Source organism: Chlamydomonas reinhardtii, chromosome 2, assembly GCF_000002595.2.
Source record: "Chlamydomonas reinhardtii strain CC-503 cw92 mt+ chromosome 2, whole genome shotgun sequence".
Taxonomy (NCBI): domain Eukaryota; kingdom Viridiplantae; phylum Chlorophyta; class Chlorophyceae; order Chlamydomonadales; family Chlamydomonadaceae; genus Chlamydomonas; species Chlamydomonas reinhardtii.
The window spans coordinates 5,541,212-5,562,604 of NC_057005.1; the positions used below are offsets into that span (position 1 = coordinate 5,541,212).

The window sequence follows — 21,393 nt, forward strand, 5'->3', positions numbered from 1 at the left end:
CCAATTCAACGAGCTGAGCAACGATTGCCTATTATTGTATACAGGTAGCTATTTTCTATTTAGGACCTGCCTCTGCTGACCGCGCCAAAACCTTGCGCCTGTCCATGCCGACCCCGAGCAGTTGGAGTCTGCGGCTGACCGACCGGCTGAACGCACGCGTCACCAATCCAACAAATCTGTACACAAGTGCGAGACAAATATGTCCATATACTCATGTGTTAACGAGCACATCCATAAAACCCGACTTCGCTTGACCGCCCTGAGCCATTCTGGGGTTGCCTGGGACGTGAACGGGCGTCGCAACCCTGTGGGGCAGTGTGGGGCTTCTGAATGCGGCTGGACACGCGTGAAAGCTTGCAGTTTCATCCCGGCGGGAGCGGGACGTTGTGCCTGGCCTGGTACTCGCGGGTTGCCCCAGCCTCTTGCGACGTTGCAAACGTAGCCCCATGCCACGCGTACGTGAACGTACACACAGGCCAGCACCACACGGCAGGGACCAACAGTGGGCGCCGCAAAACATGAGAAGTCCATGACAAAATAGTGATCAAACTAGCTATACACATACATAGGCACACCTGACAATGGCGGTGCATCCACTCACAGGCCTTCCGACTATCATCAAGCACACTCGGATGAAAGTCACACGCGGGGGGGGGGGGGCACCATGCCCAGTGCTCATATCTTGTAGATGCCCTCAGGCACCCGGCATCTTCACATGCGTAGATGACCCTGACCGCGGCATCTACACTTAAGCCCCCAAGCCCCCCAAAACGTCTACGCTTCCCCCATTTTTGCGCCAAAACCGGCCAAAAACGTCTACACTGCGTAGATGCGTGGCACCCAAACCCAAAAATTGTTCTCCGCCTTCGGCGGATTTTGGGCACATTTCTACAGTGTAGATGGAAGATACGAGCACTGACCATGCCGAGGGGTCTGAATATGTTCCCCTCACTCATGCGGCCGAGGATCCGCTGGAGTCTTGGGTCAGTGATTCCCCCTACTCCTGACACGTTTGTACCCCCATCTTGCAATATAACATTCGCCCGACAAGTTGCGGAGAGACCGGAGCATCAAGGACGGCGTACACCCAATCTGGTGTCTACGCAAGTTGTCGGGCAAAAGTTATTAAAGGGGTAAAAAGTGCACTTTTGCACCTAGGGTGCCCCCCCGTGTGGATGAAAGTGAGATGTAGCGCATTGCTGCAACTAACGCATCACCTAGCCGCCTACTGACTACTGCCACGGCGGTGAGGCGGCCGTGAGGTGTCAGTTGGAGATATATACATACCCGGGTTTTGACCTGAGTGCGCTGCATTCATACCATACGTATACAGCCCACCCTAGTAATTAGCTGCTCACCAAGGGGACCGGGGGGCATTCACGGGGGCATCCCTGCCTGGAACGCCTAGGGAACGGCATGGCTCATTCACCATGCCGACCGTTATCTAGCTGCTGTTTGCGCCGCCAAGCACCGCCCGTGACGTGCCCTGCGGCTCTCTTAGCAGATCACACAACCGCAACCGGCAAGCCCGCCAGGGGGCGGGTCTGTGGGGTGCAGCTCCTCCTCCCGCTGCAGCTCCCGCAGCCGCACCAGCACGGTGTCCATGTCGGGTCGCTGCACCGGGTCGTCCTGCCTGCGAGGGTGGGGGGGGCCGGCGTCGGAATCAACAACAAGGTCACATACATGCACATGAGAACAAGACCATCCAGGGTCCATCGCTGAAACGTGGAGATCCGGACCTCTCCAAAACGTTGATTGCTCCAGGACCCCATTCCCTTCCAGACTTGCTGCATATCCCAAACGCGTTACCTGACACGCTCCGCTCCACGGACCCACTGCCCACTTACCAGCACGCTTCAATGAGCGCCCACGCCTGGTCCGTGTGTTCCAGGCACTTCGGCCGCGGGGGCCGGTAGCCATCGCACACCTGCCACGATGCCGGGCAGGGTGAAGGGTGGACCAGGTTGCGGCACGCATATGCGTATGGCCATACACCCCGCACCAGGCGTGCTGCGTTTAACTGGCACCTCGCTCGCTGCCTGCTGGCGTTGGTGTATCGCTCACCCAGCAGGCAGCGGGTATTCCAGAGCACACATCTCCTCACCCGTCCCTCCCTCCCTGCTTCCCTGCTCCCCCGCACGCACCATCTCCGCATAGTCCTCTGGCTGGTGCATGCCCAGCTTGGCTCCCCGGCTGGTGTTGAAGTAGGAGATGACCAGCAGCTCGCGCGACAGCAACTCGTACATGACCACTCCGAAACTGAACACGTCAGCCTTCTCGTTGTAGGGCAGCTTGCGAAACACCTCGGGAGCCATGTACATGCAGCTGCCGGCCCTGCCCGTCAGGCCAAACACCCACTCGAGCGAGCTCTGCCGCAGCTGCTTCAGCTCGCTCTGGCGGAACTGGCTCAGCACGCTGTGCACGCGGCGGAGGCCTGACGTGAAGGAGCCGTCAGGGCCCACGGGTTGGACCATCAGGTCGGGGTGGCGGCTGCGGGCATGGAAGGTGAGGCGTAGCGTGCGTGCATGCGGCGATGTCATTAGTGGGGCAAGCATGAGTAGTTCCACTTGGTCAGGACACGCTCACACAGACCGCAAGGTGCACGCCGTGCTGACACACACACACACACACACACGCGCACACACACACACACACACACATCCTCTCGCCTTGTACTCCCTAACACGCCACATCATCACTCACGCAAGCAGTCTGCTGAGCGACTCTGTGCGGTCACTCGTCGGCCGGTCACTGACGTCGGCGTGTGCCGCGGCGGCGCCTGGGCAGTGCTGTGCCCGCACCCCAGCCGCCGAGCTGCCGCCCACACAAGACGCACAGGCCTGCCCAACACCTCGCACATGCATGGCGCCGCCACCCACGCCTGGCTCGCTTCCACCACACACCGCCACCGCCGTCCCAGCCCAAGGCAGGCGCCTGTCCGGAGACGACGTCGCTGCCGCTGCGGCCGACTTGGGCCGCGGGATTAGTTTGCTCCGCAGGGCGGCAGCTGCTGCTGTGCCGCCACCGCTGCCCACCCCATCTGCCGCACGGCCCGCGCCTGACCCAACAGCCATCGCTGCTGGCCGCTGCTGGTCTGCCGCCGGCTCCGGCTGTGCCTCGTCTCCTTCTACATCATCGCCCTCCTCTTCCACCTCCGCCAGGTCAATCAGCTCCTCAGTGAGGCACACTGACATGCTCGGCGCCACGAGACCACCGCGTGGAACGCCAGCAGCAGCAGCAGTAGGCGATGGCAGTGACAAGGCTGGTGGTGGGCGCGTTCCGCCACCGCCGCCATCGGCGGCTGCCGCCGGCGAGAGCGGCCACGGGGGCCTGCGCTGCATTGCAGGTGACCCGCCGGTAGCTGCGCACAACTGGTGCGTATGCACCGCTCTCCCATCACCTGCCCCTGGGCTGTGCCGCTGGTACGGCCGCCACGCCTCCCCCACGGCGAGTGCATCTGCGGACGCCACCAGCTGTGCTGCTGGGGACGCCGCCACATGCCTGCTGCCGCCGCCTGAGGCGCCGCCGGCGCTAGTTATGCCAACAACACCAGACGCGTCATTGCCGTCTACACCAGTCATAATGCTGAGCAGCGATCGCGGCATGCCTCCCCTGCTGCTGCCGGGCGGCGGTGCTGAGCTGCTGGCAGGACGCGTGGCCCAGGAGGGGGTGCCGACGTCCGCTGCTGACGCAGCAGCGGCACGGCTGCTGGTGCCTCCTTGCCCATCCGCCGCACGCGGCTGCTGCTGGGGCCCCCCGCCTCGAGCCGCCGCCGCCAACGTAGCCTGCTGCTGTTGCTGCTGTTGCTGCTGCTGCTGCTGCTGCTGCTGCTGCTGCTGCTGCTGCTGCTGCTGCTGTGGTGGCGGCGGCCTGGAGGAACCAGTTGCCGTGGCTGTGACATCAAATTCAAACGTGCCTCTGTCACTACTGCGGCACGTTGACGCTTCTTGCATCGTCCCCCCCACTGCTGCAGTGCCCCCGGCCACCTCATCACACATGTCGCCACCCAGCAGCGCCTGCTGTGACGTCGCTACGAAGGGCGACCGCCCTGCGGCTGACTCCGCCGCCGCTGCGCTGTCAGCATCTCCTGGAGCAGTTATGGCAGTTGCACGCGCGCCACCCAGGCACCCGCCGTACAAGAAAATGTCCTCTGCTGTCGCGTTAGCCGCCGTAGCCACTCCTGCTACGCCGCATCCGGCTTCCCCTGCTCCCCCTGAGTTCAAGCCTAGTATTACTGCTTGCGCCGATGCTGGCCGCCGGCGCCTGTTGCCGCTGTGGCCCGAGGGCAGTAACGGGCGGGACATTGGCACGCCGCCGCCGCCGCCGCCGGCTGTGGCTAAGCTCCATGACGGCGGCCGGCTGCTGGCTTGGCCGCTAGGGGCCACACTACTCACTGCCAGAAACGGCGTGTCGTCATCATCGCCAATTGCTGCCGCAGCACCAAACGCTGCGGCGCTGCTACCGCATTTCGACAGACGCGGATGGGGCGATAATAGCGGTGTGCCGCCGCCTGCACCGCCGCCGCCGCCGCCGCCGTGGGCAGAGCGCTCCGGCTGCGCCGTGGAGTTGCGGCGGCTCAGGCGCGAGTGTATGCTGCGTGTGCCGAGGCTGCTGGCCCGGCGCCGCAGCATGACGGAGCGCTCAGCCTCCACCACCTGTGCGAATGTGCGTGCGTGCGTGTGTGTGAGCGTGTGTGTGTGTGTGTGTGTATCAGGGAAGCTGCACCAACCCACCACGTGCAGCCCCAGGTCTGCCAGCTTCGCTTCAAGCTGTGTGCCGCCACCGCCACCAGGCAGCCGCTGAGCCCCGGCCGGCACCCCTCCGCCAGCTGCTGCCGCCGCCGCCGGTGGTGGCCGCGTGACCTTTTTCAGGAGCAGGTTCTCCTGTTTGATGTCCCGGTGGATGATGGGCGGCCGGTGGCTGTGCAGGTGCGCCAGAGCCGAGGCCAGCTGCGACAAAGGGGGGGAAGGGGCGGGGGCAGTAGGAGAGCGGCAGCAGCCCAGCACGATCCAATCAGCTTCCGTGCATGTCTACTTGAACAAACACAGGGCTGTGCGTGCCTCCTTCCTCCCGCTCCGGCCACAGCCCGCCACAGCCCGCGTTATCAGTGATGCAGTTTGCGCAACCCCTCACTTGTACCCCTGGCCGCGCACCTGCGTAAGCCACGTGTAGGCCTGCAGGTTTGTGTAGGTGCGCCGGTTATCCGTCATGCCCTGTGTGATCAGCGTCTTGGTCGTGTACGGCTGCGGGCGGGCAAGCAGGGAGGGGTTGGCAGGCGGGGAGGGAAGTGAGGGGGCGGCCGCGTGGCAGGGCACTATACTCGAGCACGTGCTGGTGTCGCGACGAATGTGCCGGACAGGCTGGTGGCTCGCCAGGGCCTTCCCTTATGCCATGGATTCCATCCCAGTAAGGGGGGCCCGAGGCACCAACCATACTGTAAAACTGCTGCAGACACGCGTGACTGGAACCAGACATCCCCAGTGCTGATGAGCCCGCCCGCCGTAGCCGCCATATCCCGCCCTCCCCTCAAGTGTCCGCCGTGCGCCACGTGTCTCACCTCACACAGCTCCAGCACCATGCACCACATGGGCGGCTGGTCCAGCTTGCCGCCCAGCGCACTACTGTTGACTGCAGCTGCGGGCAGCTGCAGCACCCCCAAGCACTGGATGATGGACCTGTGTGACACCGTGGGCCCGTGACGAGGTGTCAGGCGAGGCCACTTCCCGCCCACACGTGAGGCTGCAACCCCTTCAGAGTCGCAGTGCTATTCCTGCGTCCGTTGCCTTTGCTCCGCTTGCAGCTGCCACCTCAACCCACCCCCATATGGATGCGGATGTTACAGAGGGGACAGTCCCAGCTCCCGAAGACGCCGAGCCATCACATGCTATCAGGGCCCAACCCCGACTTTGCTGCAAACCCTCCCGCGGGCAAAGTCCGTGTGACTCCGCGCACAGTGAGTCCTAGCCAAGCCTCAACCCCATATGCTACCGTCGGCCGCAACGCAGGGGTGGGTCGAACACGCCAACCGTTGGCAGACCGTCGCCTGCTTTGGCCTCATAGCAACCTCACCGGTGCTCTTGCGATGCTGTACACGCAGCTTCACGCAGGAACATCCGCTCATACTCCAGCATTCTTGCTTCATCAATGTTGCACTCAGCAGGTTGAAGGACCTGCCCAATACATTTCTGGGGTGAACTTTATACTTTGACTGCAATACAAAATAGAGCGCGGGCGGGGGGGGTGCGCGTAGCTTTGGGGCCTTTGTCGCAGGGACCCCAGGCAAAGGACACTGTGCGAACTCGCCTTTGCTGCGACGGGCTCACTCGCGTAAGTGGCAGCATACACTGTCGCGAACCCTCCGCGACCCAGCAGCTTCTTAAGCGAGAGCTCGGCCGGGTTCAACCGCTGCAAGTTGTCAGGCACCGCGCAGCCTGTTAAGTCTTTAGCTCCCATAGCGCGAGAAAGGTCCAGATACCCATGCAAACCACGTCAAAATATGCGTGTGGGTGTGAAAATGAATGAAAGCAAAACTCCCGTGCCGAAACGCACGGAGCGATCGCAAGCCGATTGCCTCCCTGGCCCGGCGCCTTCTGCCGAACCTGGTCGAACCTAAACGCTGCAAAGTAGCTTGCCGCATCGCTTTGACGCGGCAACAACGCCCATCATTGCCAACCGCCGGCACGGCATCATTCGCTCTCCCCCTGCTCTTCCCATTTTGGCGAAGGCACCGTTTCCCGCAGCAATCATGACGGCGGATGTAAGCCATGCCAGCCAACACATGTCACTGTGTGCGCGAGGTGTAATACAGCGATTTTGTCTCACACAACACAAGCTCACATGCACAAACGGAAGGATCGCTGCCATGCAGTGCCTAGCAGCTACCTCGGCTAGTGCAGGATCCATTAGCAATTCCGGCGATGCCACAAACGTTCCGCTCACTTCAATGCCCGCAGTCTGCGTCCCACCAACAATTCATGCAAGGCACGTCCAACGTTCAAACCAACGCAAGCCGCAGCAGATGTGCGTACCCGCGGTGCGTACACACGAGTGCAGGTATGAGCCGCGTGACCAAACACCGTGTCCTACGCCTGTACGTGCTGCACCTGCTACATTTGAGCTTCATGTCCATGAATGTACTGTAGCCATACGTTTGCGCATTTGTACCCAATAGCCCGCAGTTGCAAGTGAGGGGGAAGGTCTGCGTTACGTTTCAAGTCAGCCCGAATGTCCGGCGCACCGACCCCACCACAACACCCCACGCAACTGACGCAAATTGCTAAGAAGTGAAGCACAACGCTTGTGAAGGCGCCAGGCAAATGCATGTCAACGCGCATTCGCGCAAGTACGGTACTTCAATGCGCAAACATGAGGGTGCACATTTCAGGCGCAAACAATAATGAGTTCCAATCTCATGATCACTAGTGCAGTGCAGACACGCATGGCCATGATGATCAGGTCTAAAGCACTCTGTGCAAGCCCGCTGAATGCATTATCATATGCTGCCATCATGCACAGATATGCATGCAGCCACGACAAGTGACAAAATATGAGGAGAGTGAAGGCGCCTTGTGCAGTAATCACGCAGCCTTCTTGCAGCAACAGCTGATGCAAACCAAGTTAGCCTGCGTTAGATAGGTCCGCCAGCCCTATAATCCTGACCAGCACCCGAGACGATTGCAACACGCACAAGACAATTGTAGTCAGCTGTGGCATCCGTGGTGCGACTGGATTCACGTGTTCTCCGTGTGCCCGGCGGCCGTCGGAACTGAGCCACACCTCAGCGCCTGCGTGACAAGCCAAACTAAATGGCACCACGCATGGCGGCAGGCTTGCTGCCAGTTGCATGGGACCACTCCACCCTGCCCCTTTACCCTGTCCCATCGCAAGACGCACGGCGGCAGGCTTGCGGCCTGCCGCGTCAACTGATGACGCAGCTGCACCCCATGAGACCACCGGGGTCTGTGGGGTGCAGCTCCTCCTCCCGCTGCAGCTCCCGCAGCCGCACCAGCACGGTGTCCATGTCGGGTCGCTGCACCGGGTCGTCCTGCCTGCGAGGGTGGGGGGGGCCGGCGTCGGAATCAACAACAAGGTCACATGCACGTTATCAAGTTTCATCATCGAGTGGCCCCATCAGTAGCTGCGTGCTTCAGATCGAGACGCGGTGCGTCGCAGAAGGCGTACAGGCTGCGGTCAGCGAGCGAGAGGGGGCAGCAGCACACTTACCAGCAAGCCTCGATCAGGGACCAGGCAGCCTCGTTCGCCAAGGCCCCAGGGCGCGCCGGCCGAAAGCCATCGCATACCTGCGAGCAGCCGAGCCAACGTGCGTGCCGCTCACGCGTGAACGCCACCGCCCGACTGCCACCACGGACTGATGTGGATGGATCCAAATGGCAATGAGTGCTCTCCGTATTCTGTAACGGCGCTCAGCCCGCAAACATACAGGTGGAGTGTAGGGCCCCAAAACTTAGGCACGCTCGCCCTCACGCCTCCCTCCCTGCTTCCCTGCACCCCCGCCCGCACCATCTCCGCATAGTCCTCTGGCTGGTGCATGCCCAGCTTGGCTCCCCGGCTGGTATTGAAGTAGGAGATGACCAGCAGCTCGCGCGACAGCAACTCGTACATGACCACTCCGAAACTGAACACGTCAGCCTTCTCGTTGTAGGGCAGCTTGCGAAACACCTCGGGAGCCATGTACATGCAGCTGCCGGCCCTGCCCGTCAGGCCAAACACCCACTCGAGCGAGCTCTGCCGCAGCTGCTTCAGCTCGCTCTGGCGGAACTGGCTCAGCACGCTGTGCACGCGGCGGAGGCCCGACGTGAAGGAGCCCGTCGGCGCCACCATCAGCTCTGGGTTGCGGCTGCTGGATTGGAATGCGGATGGGAGGGATTGTTTGTGAGTTCTGTAGCGAGAGCGGCAGCAGGCACTAGGGTTCAGTCGGGGGCGTGCCCATACACGCCATGGCGACTAAAGACCAAACCTTGTCAAATGCTCACACATAACATTGGCATGTTTTGAATCGCTGTTTTTGTGGGGCGGTCTGCCCGCTAGCCGAGCTCGCGAAAGGCAGCGGCTTGTCCAGCATTTGTGCACGAGAAGCGTCCGTCACTCCGCAAAGGCACTCAAATAAGCTTCATACATCAAATTGAAGGCACGACAAAGAGCAGTTGCTCTAGGATAATGACTTGGCGAGGGACCTCGGGAAATTGCTGGTGGCCAGACCCTCGCCAGACCCTTTGCCCCGGGATATATTTGAGTGCAATATTATGTAGACAAAACCATATTGAATGGGCTTAGGACCAACCCTGTCACGTCGGGCCGGCACATGCTCGCCGGCTGAATCGTCAAAACCCGGCCATTCCCACCTCAGGCGCGCCCTGCCATGCGACCAGCGATTCAAACTATGTATAAGATGCAGCAGGGAGCGTGTGTGGAGGCACGGGGACGTGTTGGCCGTCGGGGAAGCCCCCTAACCGCCCCAAAGACCCCGCACGGGAAGGGCTGTACGGTAGTGGGAGACCTGTCATGCGGTGCTTGCTGGCAAGGAACGATTGTGCATTTGTTGGACGGAGGCCACAACTGAAGTGAATCCGGATTATTTATTCGTGACATGGCGTGGCATTTCGTAGACGACCCTGCTTTCTGGCCCTTTGACTTACTTGAGGATTGTGCCAAACGAGTCCTTGTGCTCCAGAGACGGCGGCACTCCCGCAAGTGCCGCCTGCGGATGCTGCAGCGTTTGCTGGTGCGCCCGCGGCGTCATCTCCAGCCTGCTGACGGGCGCAGACATGGCCAGGCAGTGGCGCGAGGTGCTTTGGCTGCTGGCGGTGCCAGCACCCAGGCCGCCTCCTCCTGCTGTAACGGCCATGCTCGCGAGCGGGTTCACCACTGCGGGTAGGCCCAGGCGGCTCTTAGAGGCAGGCCTGTCACGGAGAGGACACATGGCGTGGTCTGAGGGCCTTCGACAACTTGGGTAGGCACTGAACACATACGTGGAACCGCCGCCCCCACAAAGTAGTCGCGCATGGCCCCATGCATTCTTGGGGGCGGCCTCAAGCATTGGTACCGGGCCTTGGGGCCTGCAGGCGCCCAGGCAGCTACGCATGCAGGTAGACGGTAGCAGCACCCACCTGCTGGAGGGCCCGGCGCCGTCCTTGGGCAGGAGCACGATGTTGCTGACGCTGCTCTGGCGCGCAATCCCAACGCCTGCCGACCCCGAGGAAGCGCCGCCGCCGCCTGCTGCTGCCGCTGCGCCCGACTGCTGCTGCCCAACGCCACAGCGGAAGTCAACGCCAGGCCGGTTGTCGGCGAGTCCGCGATCGTCACCGCCCGCGTCTGCATCCGTAAGCCCACCAATGTAGGAGTAGTCCTCAAGGATCATCGGCGGCAAGCCCGCTGGCCCGGTGCCCACCCCCGTGTTGCTACTGGCAGCGGCCGCCACGCCCACGTAGTTACTGGTGCCGCTGCCAGTGCGACCGGCAGTGATAGCGCTGTGCGCGCTGCCGACTGCTGCTGCCCCGCCGCCCGCCGCGTTCCAAGCTGCGCCTGGGCTGCTACCCGTGCCCTTCAACCCTCCACAAGTTCCCATCGCGGCTAACGCCGCCAACACAGTTGAGCCACCGGCCGTCACCCCAGCGGCGGCTGCAGCCATGCGGCCCGGCGGCACGGGCGACATGAGTGTCTCCACGGGTTCCAACGGCGTATTGCTGTAGAGGCCAGCGGCAACAGCGTCCGCCGCCTCCGCCACAGCAACGGTCAAGTCCATCCGAGGGTGGCCGCCGCCGCCGCCAGCACAACCAGCCCCGCCCCCTGACGGGTCCTGCGCCGCCGCCGCCGCCGCCGCCGCTGCAGCCAATGCGGAACTACTGGAGGCAGCGGCGCCGCCTCCGCCGGAGGAGGACTTGCGCGGCGTGGCGTACTGCTGCTGGCTGGAAGCGCTGATGGGCCTCGCTGCCAAGCTGCCGTTATGCCCCGCACTGACGACTGCCACCGAGCCCGGCTCGCCGCCGCTTGCTCCCATGTAACCCGGCCGCTTCGTCACCGGCGGCGGCAGCTGCCTCGAGCTGCTGCCGCCGAGCTGCTGAGCCAACGCCGCGCCCTGTTTGGCCGGGCTAGTCCTGGTGCCCTCAACGCCACCAACCCCTGCCCCATCGCCATCGACACCGCCGTCGTCGCCATCGGCTGTGGGCCTTGGGCTGTCGTCAAAGCCGCTATCCGCGCCGCTGCCGGCGCCACCATCGGTGAGGGTGTGGATGGCAGCGCCAGCGCTGCCGTCTGGGTGTTTGTGTGACGCGGCTCGGAAGAGCGCGTCGTTCCAGTGCAGAGGCGGCAACACATCACGGCGGCCGCTCGGACTGCCCAGCATGGGCAGTGTGCTGTTGCCGTTTTCCCGCAGCGCCTGTACCGCACCCGGTGGCGCTGTCGGGCTGGGGAGCCGGCCACGCCCCACAGGAGCGGCAGCGGCACGGGGTTTGATAGCTGCTGCCGAACCGGACGGCTGCGTTTGCGCACCGGGGGGCTCCTGGCCCTGGCCCTGGCCTTGGCCTTGCTTTTCTTGCGAGGGCTGCGGGGGCTGCGCCGCGCCCGCAGCAGGCAGCAGCGAGGTGCGAGAGAGGCGGGACGTGGGCAGGTGGCGGGAGGACCCGCCAGCAGCCGTGGAGGAGGCCGTGGCTGCTGCGGCGATGGTCCCGGGCGCTGCCACCGCTGCGGCGGCTGCCGCAGCTGTCAGGTTGGCTGTGCCGGGCCGTGTTGGCGGTGCGGAGTCCGCCGCGAGCGCGCCGTGAATGTCCACAACGTCCACCTCCTCAGACATCCCGGCATTGCTGCCGCCGCTGTCACTATCTGAATCTGACCCCACGCCGCCATCCTCGTCGTCTGTGCTGATGCCCTTTACGTCCCGGTCGAAGCTGATGCGCCGTCGGCGCCGTCGGCGGCCCTCAGCAGCGGCGCCACCGCCGCCGGCGTCCTCGCCTGCCCAGACACCGCCAGCGTCACTCAGCTGGTGGCCACCGCCGCCGCTGATACGGCCCCCGCCCGTGCTCGCATAGCTGACCCCAAGTCCGGTGCTGCAGCCGCCGCCACCAGCACCGCTGTCTTCATCCCCTTCTCCGTTCACGCCCAAGCGGTTCTGCACCCGCGCGAACGGCCCTGACAAATCGATGCCGTACTCGCTGGGTGCGCGGCTGGGCATGGCTGAGGGCGCCGCGGACGGGGCGGCGGACACGGCAAGGAAGGGTGAGTCGGTGCCGCCGGGCACGGAGCCGCCGCCGTGTGCTGAGCGGTTGGAGCCGTGCATGGAGCGGTTGTGAACGGACCGGTTGTTGCCGCCTGCTGTGTGGTTGCTGCCGTACCGTGACTTGCGACGCAGCATGACGCTGCGGTCCTGCTCCACGACCTACGCATTCACGGCATTGGTGAAAGAACGTTTGCCGGGTGGACGCATGCACGCGACAACGCTGTAGATAGTCCGACTAACCCAATGCCAGCCCTGCTGTCTGTCCCCAACCCACCACGTGCAGCCCCAGGTCTGCCAGCTTCGCTTCAAGCTGTGTGCCGCCACCGCCACCAGGCAGCCGCTGAGCCCCGGTTGGCACCCCTCCGCCGGCTCCTGCCGCCGCCGCCGCCGGTGGTGGCCGCGTGACCTTTTTAAGGAGCAGGTTTTCCTGTTTGATGTCCCGGTGGATGATGGGCGGCCGGTGGCTGTGCAGGTGCGCCAGAGCCGAGGCTAGCTGCGACAAGGGGGGGGGGCAGTAGGAGAGCGGCAGCAACACAGCACAATTCAATCAGCTTACCTGCATGCCTACTTGAACAACCACAGGGCTGTGCGTGCCTCCTTCCTCCCGCTCCGGCCACAGCCCGCGTTAATTAGTAGTGATGCAGTTTGCGCAACCCCTCACTAGTACCCCTGGCCGCGCACCTGCGTAAGCCACGTGTAGGCCTGCAGGTTTGTGTAGGTGCGCCGGTTATCCGTCATGCCCTGTGTGATCAGCGTCTTGGTCGTGTACGGCTGCGTGCGGGCAAGCAGGGAGGGGTTGGCGGGTTGGCGTGACTGAGTAAGGCCTATGGCAGAAGATTCGGGGCAGGGATGGTTCAACAACAACCAAAGCGCCCGCAGCTCGGCTGGGAAGCGAGACGCCCTGTGCACAACCTGGAAACGAGCGCGGGCAAGGGCGGGCCCTGCTCCGCCCCACCCACCTCCGCCAGCTCCAGGACCATGGCCCAGGCGGTCTTGGAGATACCCGACACGCCGGGGTGGTTGGGCGGGATGCGCGCCAAACCTGTCGCAGTTTAAACTTGAGTGATTGCCCACAGTGAGCGAGTGCCTCAGCCAGTTCCGTTTAGTATGAATGCGGATGTTACAGAGGGCCCGTTTAGTATGGGAGGGGTTAAGCAGGGTTCATCACCTACGCGCTTCGGCCCACTCCAACCTACCAAAGCAGCGGATGATGTGCCTGGGTCAGATGCAAAGGGCGGGCGAGGAGGGCGAGGCAAGGTTTAGTCGCGGTCAGGCGGCCTGCTGTGGTGCGGTGGGAGGCTGCAGGAGTAGGTGGCTTGCGGCCGCGGCGAGGTCGCGCTATCGTGCTAGTGAGTGCACACTTCTTTATTGCATCAGCAGGTCTGGCAGGCGTGAAGCGCTGTAGTAAGCACGGATACAGTCACAATTGCGCGGCGACACTTGGCAGGCGAACAGGTCCTTCTGTTCAGCAATAACAACTTATGTAGAACAATAGGCAGGCTCCGCGAGAAGTAACAGAACGCAGGCGCGTGGGGCGTTTCGGTTCTTCACGTGCATCTTGGGCTCCGCGCAAGACAAGACAAGAAAACACTCACTCATGCTGCTGTCTTTTCGTCTGGCGAGCCTCGCGCAGAAACATTGCGGTCGGGTCTTCGCCGCCCTGGTTCTCCTCGCTGGGACACAAGACTTTTATTGCCACTGGCTCTTTCCTTCCATCTACATTGTAGAAGCCGGCATATACAATCGCAAACCCTCCTCGGCCCAAGCAGCGCTTAAGAGTAAGCTGCTCCGCGGGGATTACCTCCTCCATAGCTGCGGCACAATGCTGGAGTGGCGCTACTCCATCAAGGTGACGTGGGTTTGGCAGCAGAGGCCGGTAGCACTAGCAGTATGATGCTGACGCAGGTCCATCATCCGAATTACAGGTCCAACAGTGTGCGCTCACACGTACACGAAATAGTTTATACAATACATTCATGTGAAGGATACAGGTGTGTGAATAAAGGAGGACGCTTCCTCCGTACGCGTCTCACTCGGGCAGTTTGGCCAATGCAGCCCCACACAAACCCACACTCCTTGCGCCAGTGCTCGCCCGTGGACATATGTCGGGACCCTTCCCTGTCCATGACTCTCCCGTCTATGTGATGACAAATCCACAAAATAGATAGTATCCACTTGTCAAACTAGCACGTATACTACATCCACGCCCGCACTCAACAGGAGGCCAGACGTGGCCAGAGAACAGAGAACCCGGTTGCAAGCAGCGGCACAGCCATGGCCGTGTGGCCATTCCACCGCAATTGTCGGTAGAGCATGTGTGGCTGTACCCAACGCCTCTATTGCAAGTGCCGTGGGATGAGCTCTGCCTCCACACACACCTGCCCGTAATGCCATCTAACACATCCGTACTTCCGTCCCTGTTGACCCGGCCCTACCTGCCAAGCAGGCAGGGAGAGATTTTGACGCGCTGTCCCTTGCCCGGCACCCATGCACTTGCACTCACCTAAAAGAAGTGGCCGGCAACCACATACGACAACGTTACTCCGTTGTTGTCACACATGCACACACACACACACACTCGCACGCCCTCACGAACACTCTCGAGGATAACAATAATGCAGCGGACCTACTCCGGCAGATTCCGGCACCCAGACCAAGAGTGGTTCGACACGGAAAGATGCAGTAACAATGCGCATGCATAACGCACAATGTCAGTAACAAGCGAGGCGCGCTAAGGTCCCACGTAAGTATGCTGATGTACATGTGTTCGTGTGTGTGCAAGCAGTGCCAATGGCGCCACGCCGGGTTCAAGTGTGGGATCATAAGTTCGCGATACCGTAAGTAGACGTGTTATAATGGCAGGAAACATTACCAACGCAGATAGCAGCGCGATTATAGCAGTCGTGTTCATTAATGGGGCGTGCCGCGCCTGATGAGCCCTGGACGGCACACAGCAACAACCTCCGGCACCAGAACGCAGCGGTGCAGCCACCGCCTGGATCACGCATGCCACAGCGCTGTCTACTGTGCCGCTTAGCCCCACACCTGCCGTCTGCAGTCCTGAGCGCAGGCTGTCCCATGCGGGCGCCGCTGTTGGTGCCTTTGACAGCTGGGCAAGCGCTCATGAGATAGTGCAGCGGCAGCCGTCCGAAGGCTTGGCCCCGCCAGTGCCCGCTGCAGGCGCCCGCGCTGCCGCCTCGTTTTCCTCCTCATCAACCCGCTTGCCGATGTCGCGTCGCCAGCTGCTGCGGCCGCCGGCGCCACCGCCCATCTCGCTGCGAGTCAGCTCCCGCAGCCGCACCAGCACGGTGTCCATGTCGGGCCGCTGCACCGGGTCGTCCTGCCTGCGGGGGTAGGGGCCGGTGGGTTCCAGCGCGGTTCAGAACGGGACAGTAACACTGCCTGCCTGCTTGCCTCGGCGCCCACCAGTAGTGCCGCTCCCCAGCAGCGCCCTGGTCAAGGGGCCCCCGCCTGCGCGTACGCCCCACGGCGGCTCACCAGCAGTCGGAGATGAGGGCCCAGGCCGCGTCACTGGTCAGGCGCGCAGGGCGCGGCGGGCGGTAGCCTTTGCTCACCTGGACACGCACACGCACACGCACATGTTGAAAAACGTACAAGAATATGTCTAAGGAACGCGTGGATGCAGTGCGCGTGTATGTATGTGTAGAGTTCGCGTACAGGTGTCCTCAAACAGTTATGAGGAAGCGCGGGGCAAGGCAAGCGTGTCCATCCCTGAAACTATCCCCCAGCACCGCGCGCTGCCAGCCTTCCCGCCACCCCTCCCTCAACGCTGCCGCACGCGACCCACCACCCCCGTGCCGCACCTGTGCGACGTAGTCCGCCGGTGTCTTGATGCCGAGCTGGGCGGCGCGGCTGGTGTTCATGTGGCTGATCAGCAGCAGGTCGCGCGACAGCAGCTCGTACATGACCACTCCGAAACTGAACACTGCGGGCACGTAAGGTGGATGAAGGTGCATATGATGGCAGGCGGCAGCAAGGGCGCATGCGTGGTGGTGTAGGCGGGGTAAACGTTGAACCAATCCCGTAAGGAAAGGTAGGCGGGGTAGTTTATTCCAATTCCAAAGAGTGGGGTGTGGCTGTAAGCTGCGGGCGGCTTGTGACGGCCGGTGGGGTGACACGCGTGCGCACGTGTTTGGGTGGGTGTGGGGTTGCGGCCAGCAGGCAGCAGGCTGATGCCCCCAATGGCGGTATCGCTCAGTACTCACCGTCGACCTTCTCATTGTAAGGCATCCGGTTCCACACCTCGGGCGCCCTGCGGGCATGCAGTCCGGCGTGCATGTTAGGCGAGCACCTGATTCCCTTCTGGCTCTCCTCTCTGGGCTTCCAGCCGGCATGACTAGCAGCAGACGACGGCACTGTTTGTATGGCGGGACATCCTCGCCGGGGGCTTTCCGATTGCCCCCCCCCCTCCAAGCCCACGTGGTGCAGCAGGCAGCCCAGCTAGGACCAGCGGCTGTAGCCGAGCTCACATGTACATGTAGCTGCCTGCTCGCCCCGTGAGGCCGTACACCCACTCCAGGTCGCCCTTGCGCAGCGGCCGCAGCTCCCGCTTGCCCAGCTGCTGCAGCAGCGACCGCACCGCGCGCAGACCCGACCGCGCTGCGCTGCTGTCCACCGGAGTCACCAGGCTGGGCCGGCGGCTGCAGTGGTTGGGTGCGGGGGCAAGGGGGTGCGGAGTCAAGGAGGAGGAGCAAAGCGCCAAGTACAGCGGGCGGGGCGTGTTTGGGCGTGTGATGGTGTCAGAGCGCACGCACGGAGAGATGCTCGCACGTGTTAGAGAGCACAAGGGTTTGTACGTGTGTCATGGGATTGGCATTGCCACGGCGCGATGGCGGTATTCCTATCTCCTGTGCGCTGTGCATCCAAACATGAGCACGCGCGCCTTGACACTTACGCCAGCATGGTCCCCAGGCTCTCCGACGTGTGCAGCGGCAGCGGCCCCTGCTCGCCGCTGCCGTTGCCGTTGCCGTTGCCATTGCCGTTGCCATTACTGGCGCCCCCGGCACTGCTGCCAGGCGTGGGTGTGGCGCCGCCGACACTGCCCGGCGGCGTGGCGATGGGCACGGCGCTGGCGAACGGCGTCACCAGCGCCACGTCAGCCGAGGCTCTGCCGCCGCCAGGCCCCCCTGACGCCCGCTGCTTGAGCGACCGCGACTTGTGCAGGGCGGCCGCCATCGGCTGCTGCAGCGATCCCGACCGAGCCTCAGACAGCGCGCCCGCCGCCGCGCCCGCCGCCGGCGTGGCCGCGGCCGCGGTAGGGCTGTGCTGGGCGCTGTTTACTCCAGCGGTGGTGGCGTCGCCTGCCCGTTCGGAGGAGGGGCTTTGGGCAGCACTGGATGCAGCTGTGCCGCACTCCGCCTCGCTGACCGCGGCTGCAGCTACTGCGGCTGCTGCCTGCGAGGCAAAGGCACTGGTAGTGTCACAGGCGCCGGCCTGCTCCACCTCCTCCTGCTCCTCCTCCTCCTCCTCTTCTTCTGTGATAACTAGGGCAGTGGGCCCGGCGGGCGTCAGCAGGCGCGACCGCAACGCTGATGGTGACCGGAACGGCGGTCCTTGGCCACCGTGGCCGCTGTCGGCGTCGCTAAGCTCGCCGCCAGGGCTTCCATCGACGGCGCCGTCGCCGCTGCCGGCGTGGGTGCCGCCCGCCGGCAGCAGTGAGGCACCGCCGGGTAGGGCCAGCTGGTCCAACGCGGCCTGCTGCGGGGCGCAAATGGGGTTTTCACGAGTGTTGGTGGCTTCGTTGCTCTACTGCAGGCACGCGCTTGGATCTATTACCCGGTGTTTGCGACCACAAGTGGCAGCTAGCCGTGAGAAGACCCTACTACGCACCTTCTACTCACCTGCTTGCCGGACGCAGGCCGGGACGCCGCCCCGCTGCTGGCGCCGGCGCCGGCGCCATTAGGGCTCCCGCTGCCGGCTGCATCTGGCGCCGCTGCCGCCGCTGAGCCCGGTTTCCGCGCCCCCGCCGTTGCTGTCAGCAGTTCCACATCCTCCACACCCACCGACGTGGCAGGAGTGCAGCTGGTGAAGGTCGTCATACCGGAGCCCGCCCCTGCCGCCGCCGGCGCTGCAGGTGGGCCGGCGGCCCCGTCGTCGCCCCCAGTCCGAGCGCCAGTATTCGTGGTGGCCGCCACAGCCACGCTGGAACTGACAGCAGCCTGTCGCTTTGCCTGTGCCGTTGCCGCATCTGCTGTCCGGCTGCTGTCCAGCTGGGCGGCTTGCGGGCCTGCCTCAGACTCTGCCGCGCCCACTGCCGCGGCCTCCGCCAGCGCCTTCTGCGGCAGGCCCAACCCAAGGGCCCAGGGCGACTCCGGCACAGCCATCCCCGCTTTGCCTTGCTGTTTCTGCTGCTCCTGCTGTTCCTGCCGGTGCACCTGTGAAGCTTTCGCCAGCAGCGCCTTGCCGCTGCCCGCCGGCACCGCCTGTGCCTGTGGCGGCGCCGTGGATGACGACCCCGGCCGCGAGCCCAGGGCGTTGGCGCTGGGGGTGCGGCTCTGGGCCGGGGAGGCGCCTGGGCTGATGGTCAGGAATGGCGACGCCGCCACTTTGCTAGAGCCGGAGGCGGCGCCGGTGGCGCTGATGCGGCCGCCTGGGGCGGTTGCAATCATGGTAATAATGCCGGCGGCGCCGGGGAGGAGCTGTGAGGCAGAAGGTCCGCCCTTGACGCCGCTGGCGAGCGCTGACGGGGGCGTGCTTGGGCCGGTGGCGCCGGCTCCGCCTCCGCCGTTGGCGCTGGGGCCACGTGACGGCAAGACGCCACTGTCGTTGCCGCCGCCGCTGGTGGGAGCGGCGGTTCCGCTCATTGAGGAGCCGGCGGTGACGGAACGGCGGCGCAACATCACCTTGCGGTCCATTTCGATGGCCTGACATACGCGACGTTTGGAAACGGGGTGTGTGGGGCGCAATGGGGCGGGATGGGGCGGGGGCAGCAAGGACGCCGTACAGTTGATCAGGGACGGTGCAAGGACAGTCAGTTGCAGCCGGTCAGGCAGCACCCCGACATGACTTCAGCGGTCACACTGCGTACGGCCACACAATGGCACCGCATTGCACCAGCATGCACGCATACACGCACCACATGCAGCCCCAGGTCCGCCAGTTTGGCCTCCAGCTGTGTGCCGCCACCGCGCCGCTGGAACAGGATGTTCTCCTGCTTGACGTCGCGGTGGATGATGCACGGCTTCTGGCGGTGCAGGTACGCCAGCGCCTCAGCCACCTGAGTAATGAGGGAAGCGGCGTGCGTGTCAGTGCCGCGACGGGCGCAGCGCCCATGCCGCACAGCGCCCCAAGGGACCGAGGGCTCCCACTCTGTGACACGCAAGAGCATGTCGTCGCCTTGTTAGGCTCGGACGCACAGCACCCCGCTTCGAATTTCCAATTCCTTCGATGGAATGGTGAGCCTGCCTGCACACGGGCGTTTCGCTTTCCTCGACGCACACCTGTTCGCACCACTGCAGGGCCTGTGCGGTGCTGTAGGCCTTGGTCCGGCCGGAGATGATGGCGCGCACGATCAGGTGCTTGGCGGAAGTGGGCTGCAGGAACGCATGGGAGGAGGGCGGGAAGGAGACACGTGAGAGCGAAGAGTGCGCGAGAAAACGCCATACTCACGCCCAGCGCTACCACGCATACCTGCACAGCGCCCGACCACCGGTCTACGTGCCTTCCGTCTCTGCTGCCTTCTGCAGAGCCCGCAAGGGTGGCAGTAATCCAAGGGCTAAAAAGCACCTCCTTCTCAATGCGCACCTCGCACAGCTCCAAGACCATTGCCGCGGACGGCTCCGGGCGGCGTGTGGCCAGCCCCTCCCTCTCCAGCCCCGGGAGGTGGAAGGACGCCGGCAGCTCCAGCGTGCCCAGACAACGGATGATGTGCCTGGCGGGGACAGCGCGTGCGTGTGCGTGTGCGTGTGCGTGCCGTGCCAGTCGTGCGTGTGACTGTGCGTGCGCACGCAGGGGTGCGCATGTGCAACGGTATGTGCATGTATGTGCGTGTGTCCCTCGGGTTTGTGCGCAGTCCTGGCAGTCTCACGCAGCAATCTCTGTGTGCTTCTGCGCCCTCGACGCAGCGCATGTGTCGTGTGGCAGCCCCTCCCGCACCCCTGCCCCTGTCCCCCACCTGTGCGCCAGGCTGCCCGTCACCTCCGCCTCCCGCAGGAACATCTGGGTCACCTCCTGCGGCACCACCGCCATGGTGCCGCCGGCCCCCGCCGGCAGGTTCACCTTGACCGCCACCTCCTGGCCCGCGTACTCGGCCAGCCATACCGCAGCAAACCTGAGGGGCGAGGCGGCCATGGCGCGGGGTAAGGGTTCGCTGGCGGAAGAAAGGGTAGGGACGGGCAGCGCATGCCGAAGACCTGATCCATACGGCAAGGCTCGCACGTGACCTCCGCATAAAGGGTGCGCTCTGACGCTCCTGGCGAGCGAGGTGAGAAAGTGTAGCACGAATTCGCACGTGGGGAAACGCTCTCTCCTGCACTCCGTCCTACCCGCCTCGCCCAAGGAGCGTTTTGAGTCGAAGCTTGTCAAGCGACAAGCTTTCCCCTCCTGCCCTGACGGCCAGTTGATGGCAGTCAGGCGGCATTTCTGTCGCTCTCAAGGTTGGCACCACCCGCTCTAGAGATGCAATGTAATCTTGTTTTTCAAGGTTATAGCAAACTCTTAGCGACTATCGGCGACCACGCGTACATTCTCGAGGAAGTCTGCAAGAACTGTTGCGCTGCTCCTGGTGTAGAGACAAACATCACATACCGTACGCAATTCTCTGTGCATACTATCGAGTGCATACAGAGGCCGACCATCGAGGTCGGTGTGGCGGGCGGTCATCACCATGGCAGTCAACTGATTCGCCTCGCCCCCACGCCTCGCCCCCCTCTCGCCCTTTAAGCTTGCGCCAGAGTGCGCCTGCCCGCTCACCTCCATCATCCAACGTGACTACCGAAGTGGCTGCGCGGTAGTACAGGGTTTGTCATCCCAAGTATGCACCGGTACGGCCTGATGCGCCCTGATACAGCCGTGGATACAGCTGGTCAGAGAGGGTCAGAGCCGGTCACTTGCGCCTTGGAACTTCTGGAACACCTTGTCGTGCTGGAACTTGAGGGAGGGGGCTTGAGCTCCCTGCAGCGGCTGCAGGCTTTCTGGCATGC

At 63.7% G+C, this 21,393-nt stretch overlaps 4 protein-coding genes across 4 annotated transcripts; all 4 read right to left on the reverse strand.

Moving 5' to 3' along the window:
* Nucleotides 1–51: 51 nt before the first annotated feature.
* CHLRE_02g108601v5 (uncharacterized protein) lies at nt 52–6,187 on the reverse strand. The gene is made up of 9 exons (XM_043059840.1): nt 6,070–6,187; nt 5,558–5,675; nt 5,154–5,243; nt 4,734–4,949; nt 3,401–4,655; nt 2,704–3,301; nt 2,145–2,490; nt 1,848–1,927; nt 52–1,633 (listed from the first exon to the last, which is right to left on the reverse strand). The coding sequence occupies exons 1-9, from the start codon at nt 6,129–6,131 to the stop codon at nt 1,498–1,500; spliced, it is 2,901 nt and encodes a 966-aa protein (XP_042927474.1). The 5' UTR covers nt 6,132–6,187; the 3' UTR covers nt 52–1,497.
* Nucleotides 6,188–6,281: 94 nt separating this feature from the next.
* On the reverse strand, nt 6,282–9,237 carry CHLRE_02g108650v5 (uncharacterized protein). The gene is made up of 3 exons (XM_001699669.2): nt 8,521–9,237; nt 8,224–8,300; nt 6,282–8,048 (listed from the first exon to the last, which is right to left on the reverse strand). The coding sequence occupies exons 1-3, from the start codon at nt 8,839–8,841 to the stop codon at nt 7,919–7,921; spliced, it is 528 nt and encodes a 175-aa protein (XP_001699721.1). The 5' UTR covers nt 8,842–9,237; the 3' UTR covers nt 6,282–7,918.
* A 264-nt stretch (nt 9,238–9,501) lies between these two features.
* Nucleotides 9,502–13,917, reverse strand: CHLRE_02g108700v5 (uncharacterized protein). Its single transcript, XM_001699668.3, has 6 exons — nt 13,192–13,917; nt 12,914–13,003; nt 12,507–12,725; nt 11,509–12,391; nt 10,128–11,271; nt 9,502–9,920 (listed from the first exon to the last, which is right to left on the reverse strand). The coding sequence occupies exons 1-6, from the start codon at nt 13,210–13,212 to the stop codon at nt 9,653–9,655; spliced, it is 2,625 nt and encodes an 874-aa protein (XP_001699720.1). The 5' UTR covers nt 13,213–13,917; the 3' UTR covers nt 9,502–9,652.
* A 222-nt stretch (nt 13,918–14,139) lies between these two features.
* CHLRE_02g108750v5 (uncharacterized protein) lies at nt 14,140–20,937 on the reverse strand. Its single transcript, XM_043059841.1, has 12 exons — nt 20,737–20,937; nt 20,367–20,522; nt 19,997–20,123; nt 19,693–19,785; nt 19,329–19,469; nt 18,094–19,116; nt 17,148–17,947; nt 16,723–16,893; nt 16,459–16,505; nt 16,057–16,178; nt 15,731–15,807; nt 14,140–15,576 (listed from the first exon to the last, which is right to left on the reverse strand). The coding sequence occupies exons 1-12, from the start codon at nt 20,829–20,831 to the stop codon at nt 15,354–15,356; spliced, it is 3,075 nt and encodes a 1,024-aa protein (XP_042927475.1). The 5' UTR covers nt 20,832–20,937; the 3' UTR covers nt 14,140–15,353.
* Between the last annotated feature and the right edge of the window lie 456 nt (nt 20,938–21,393).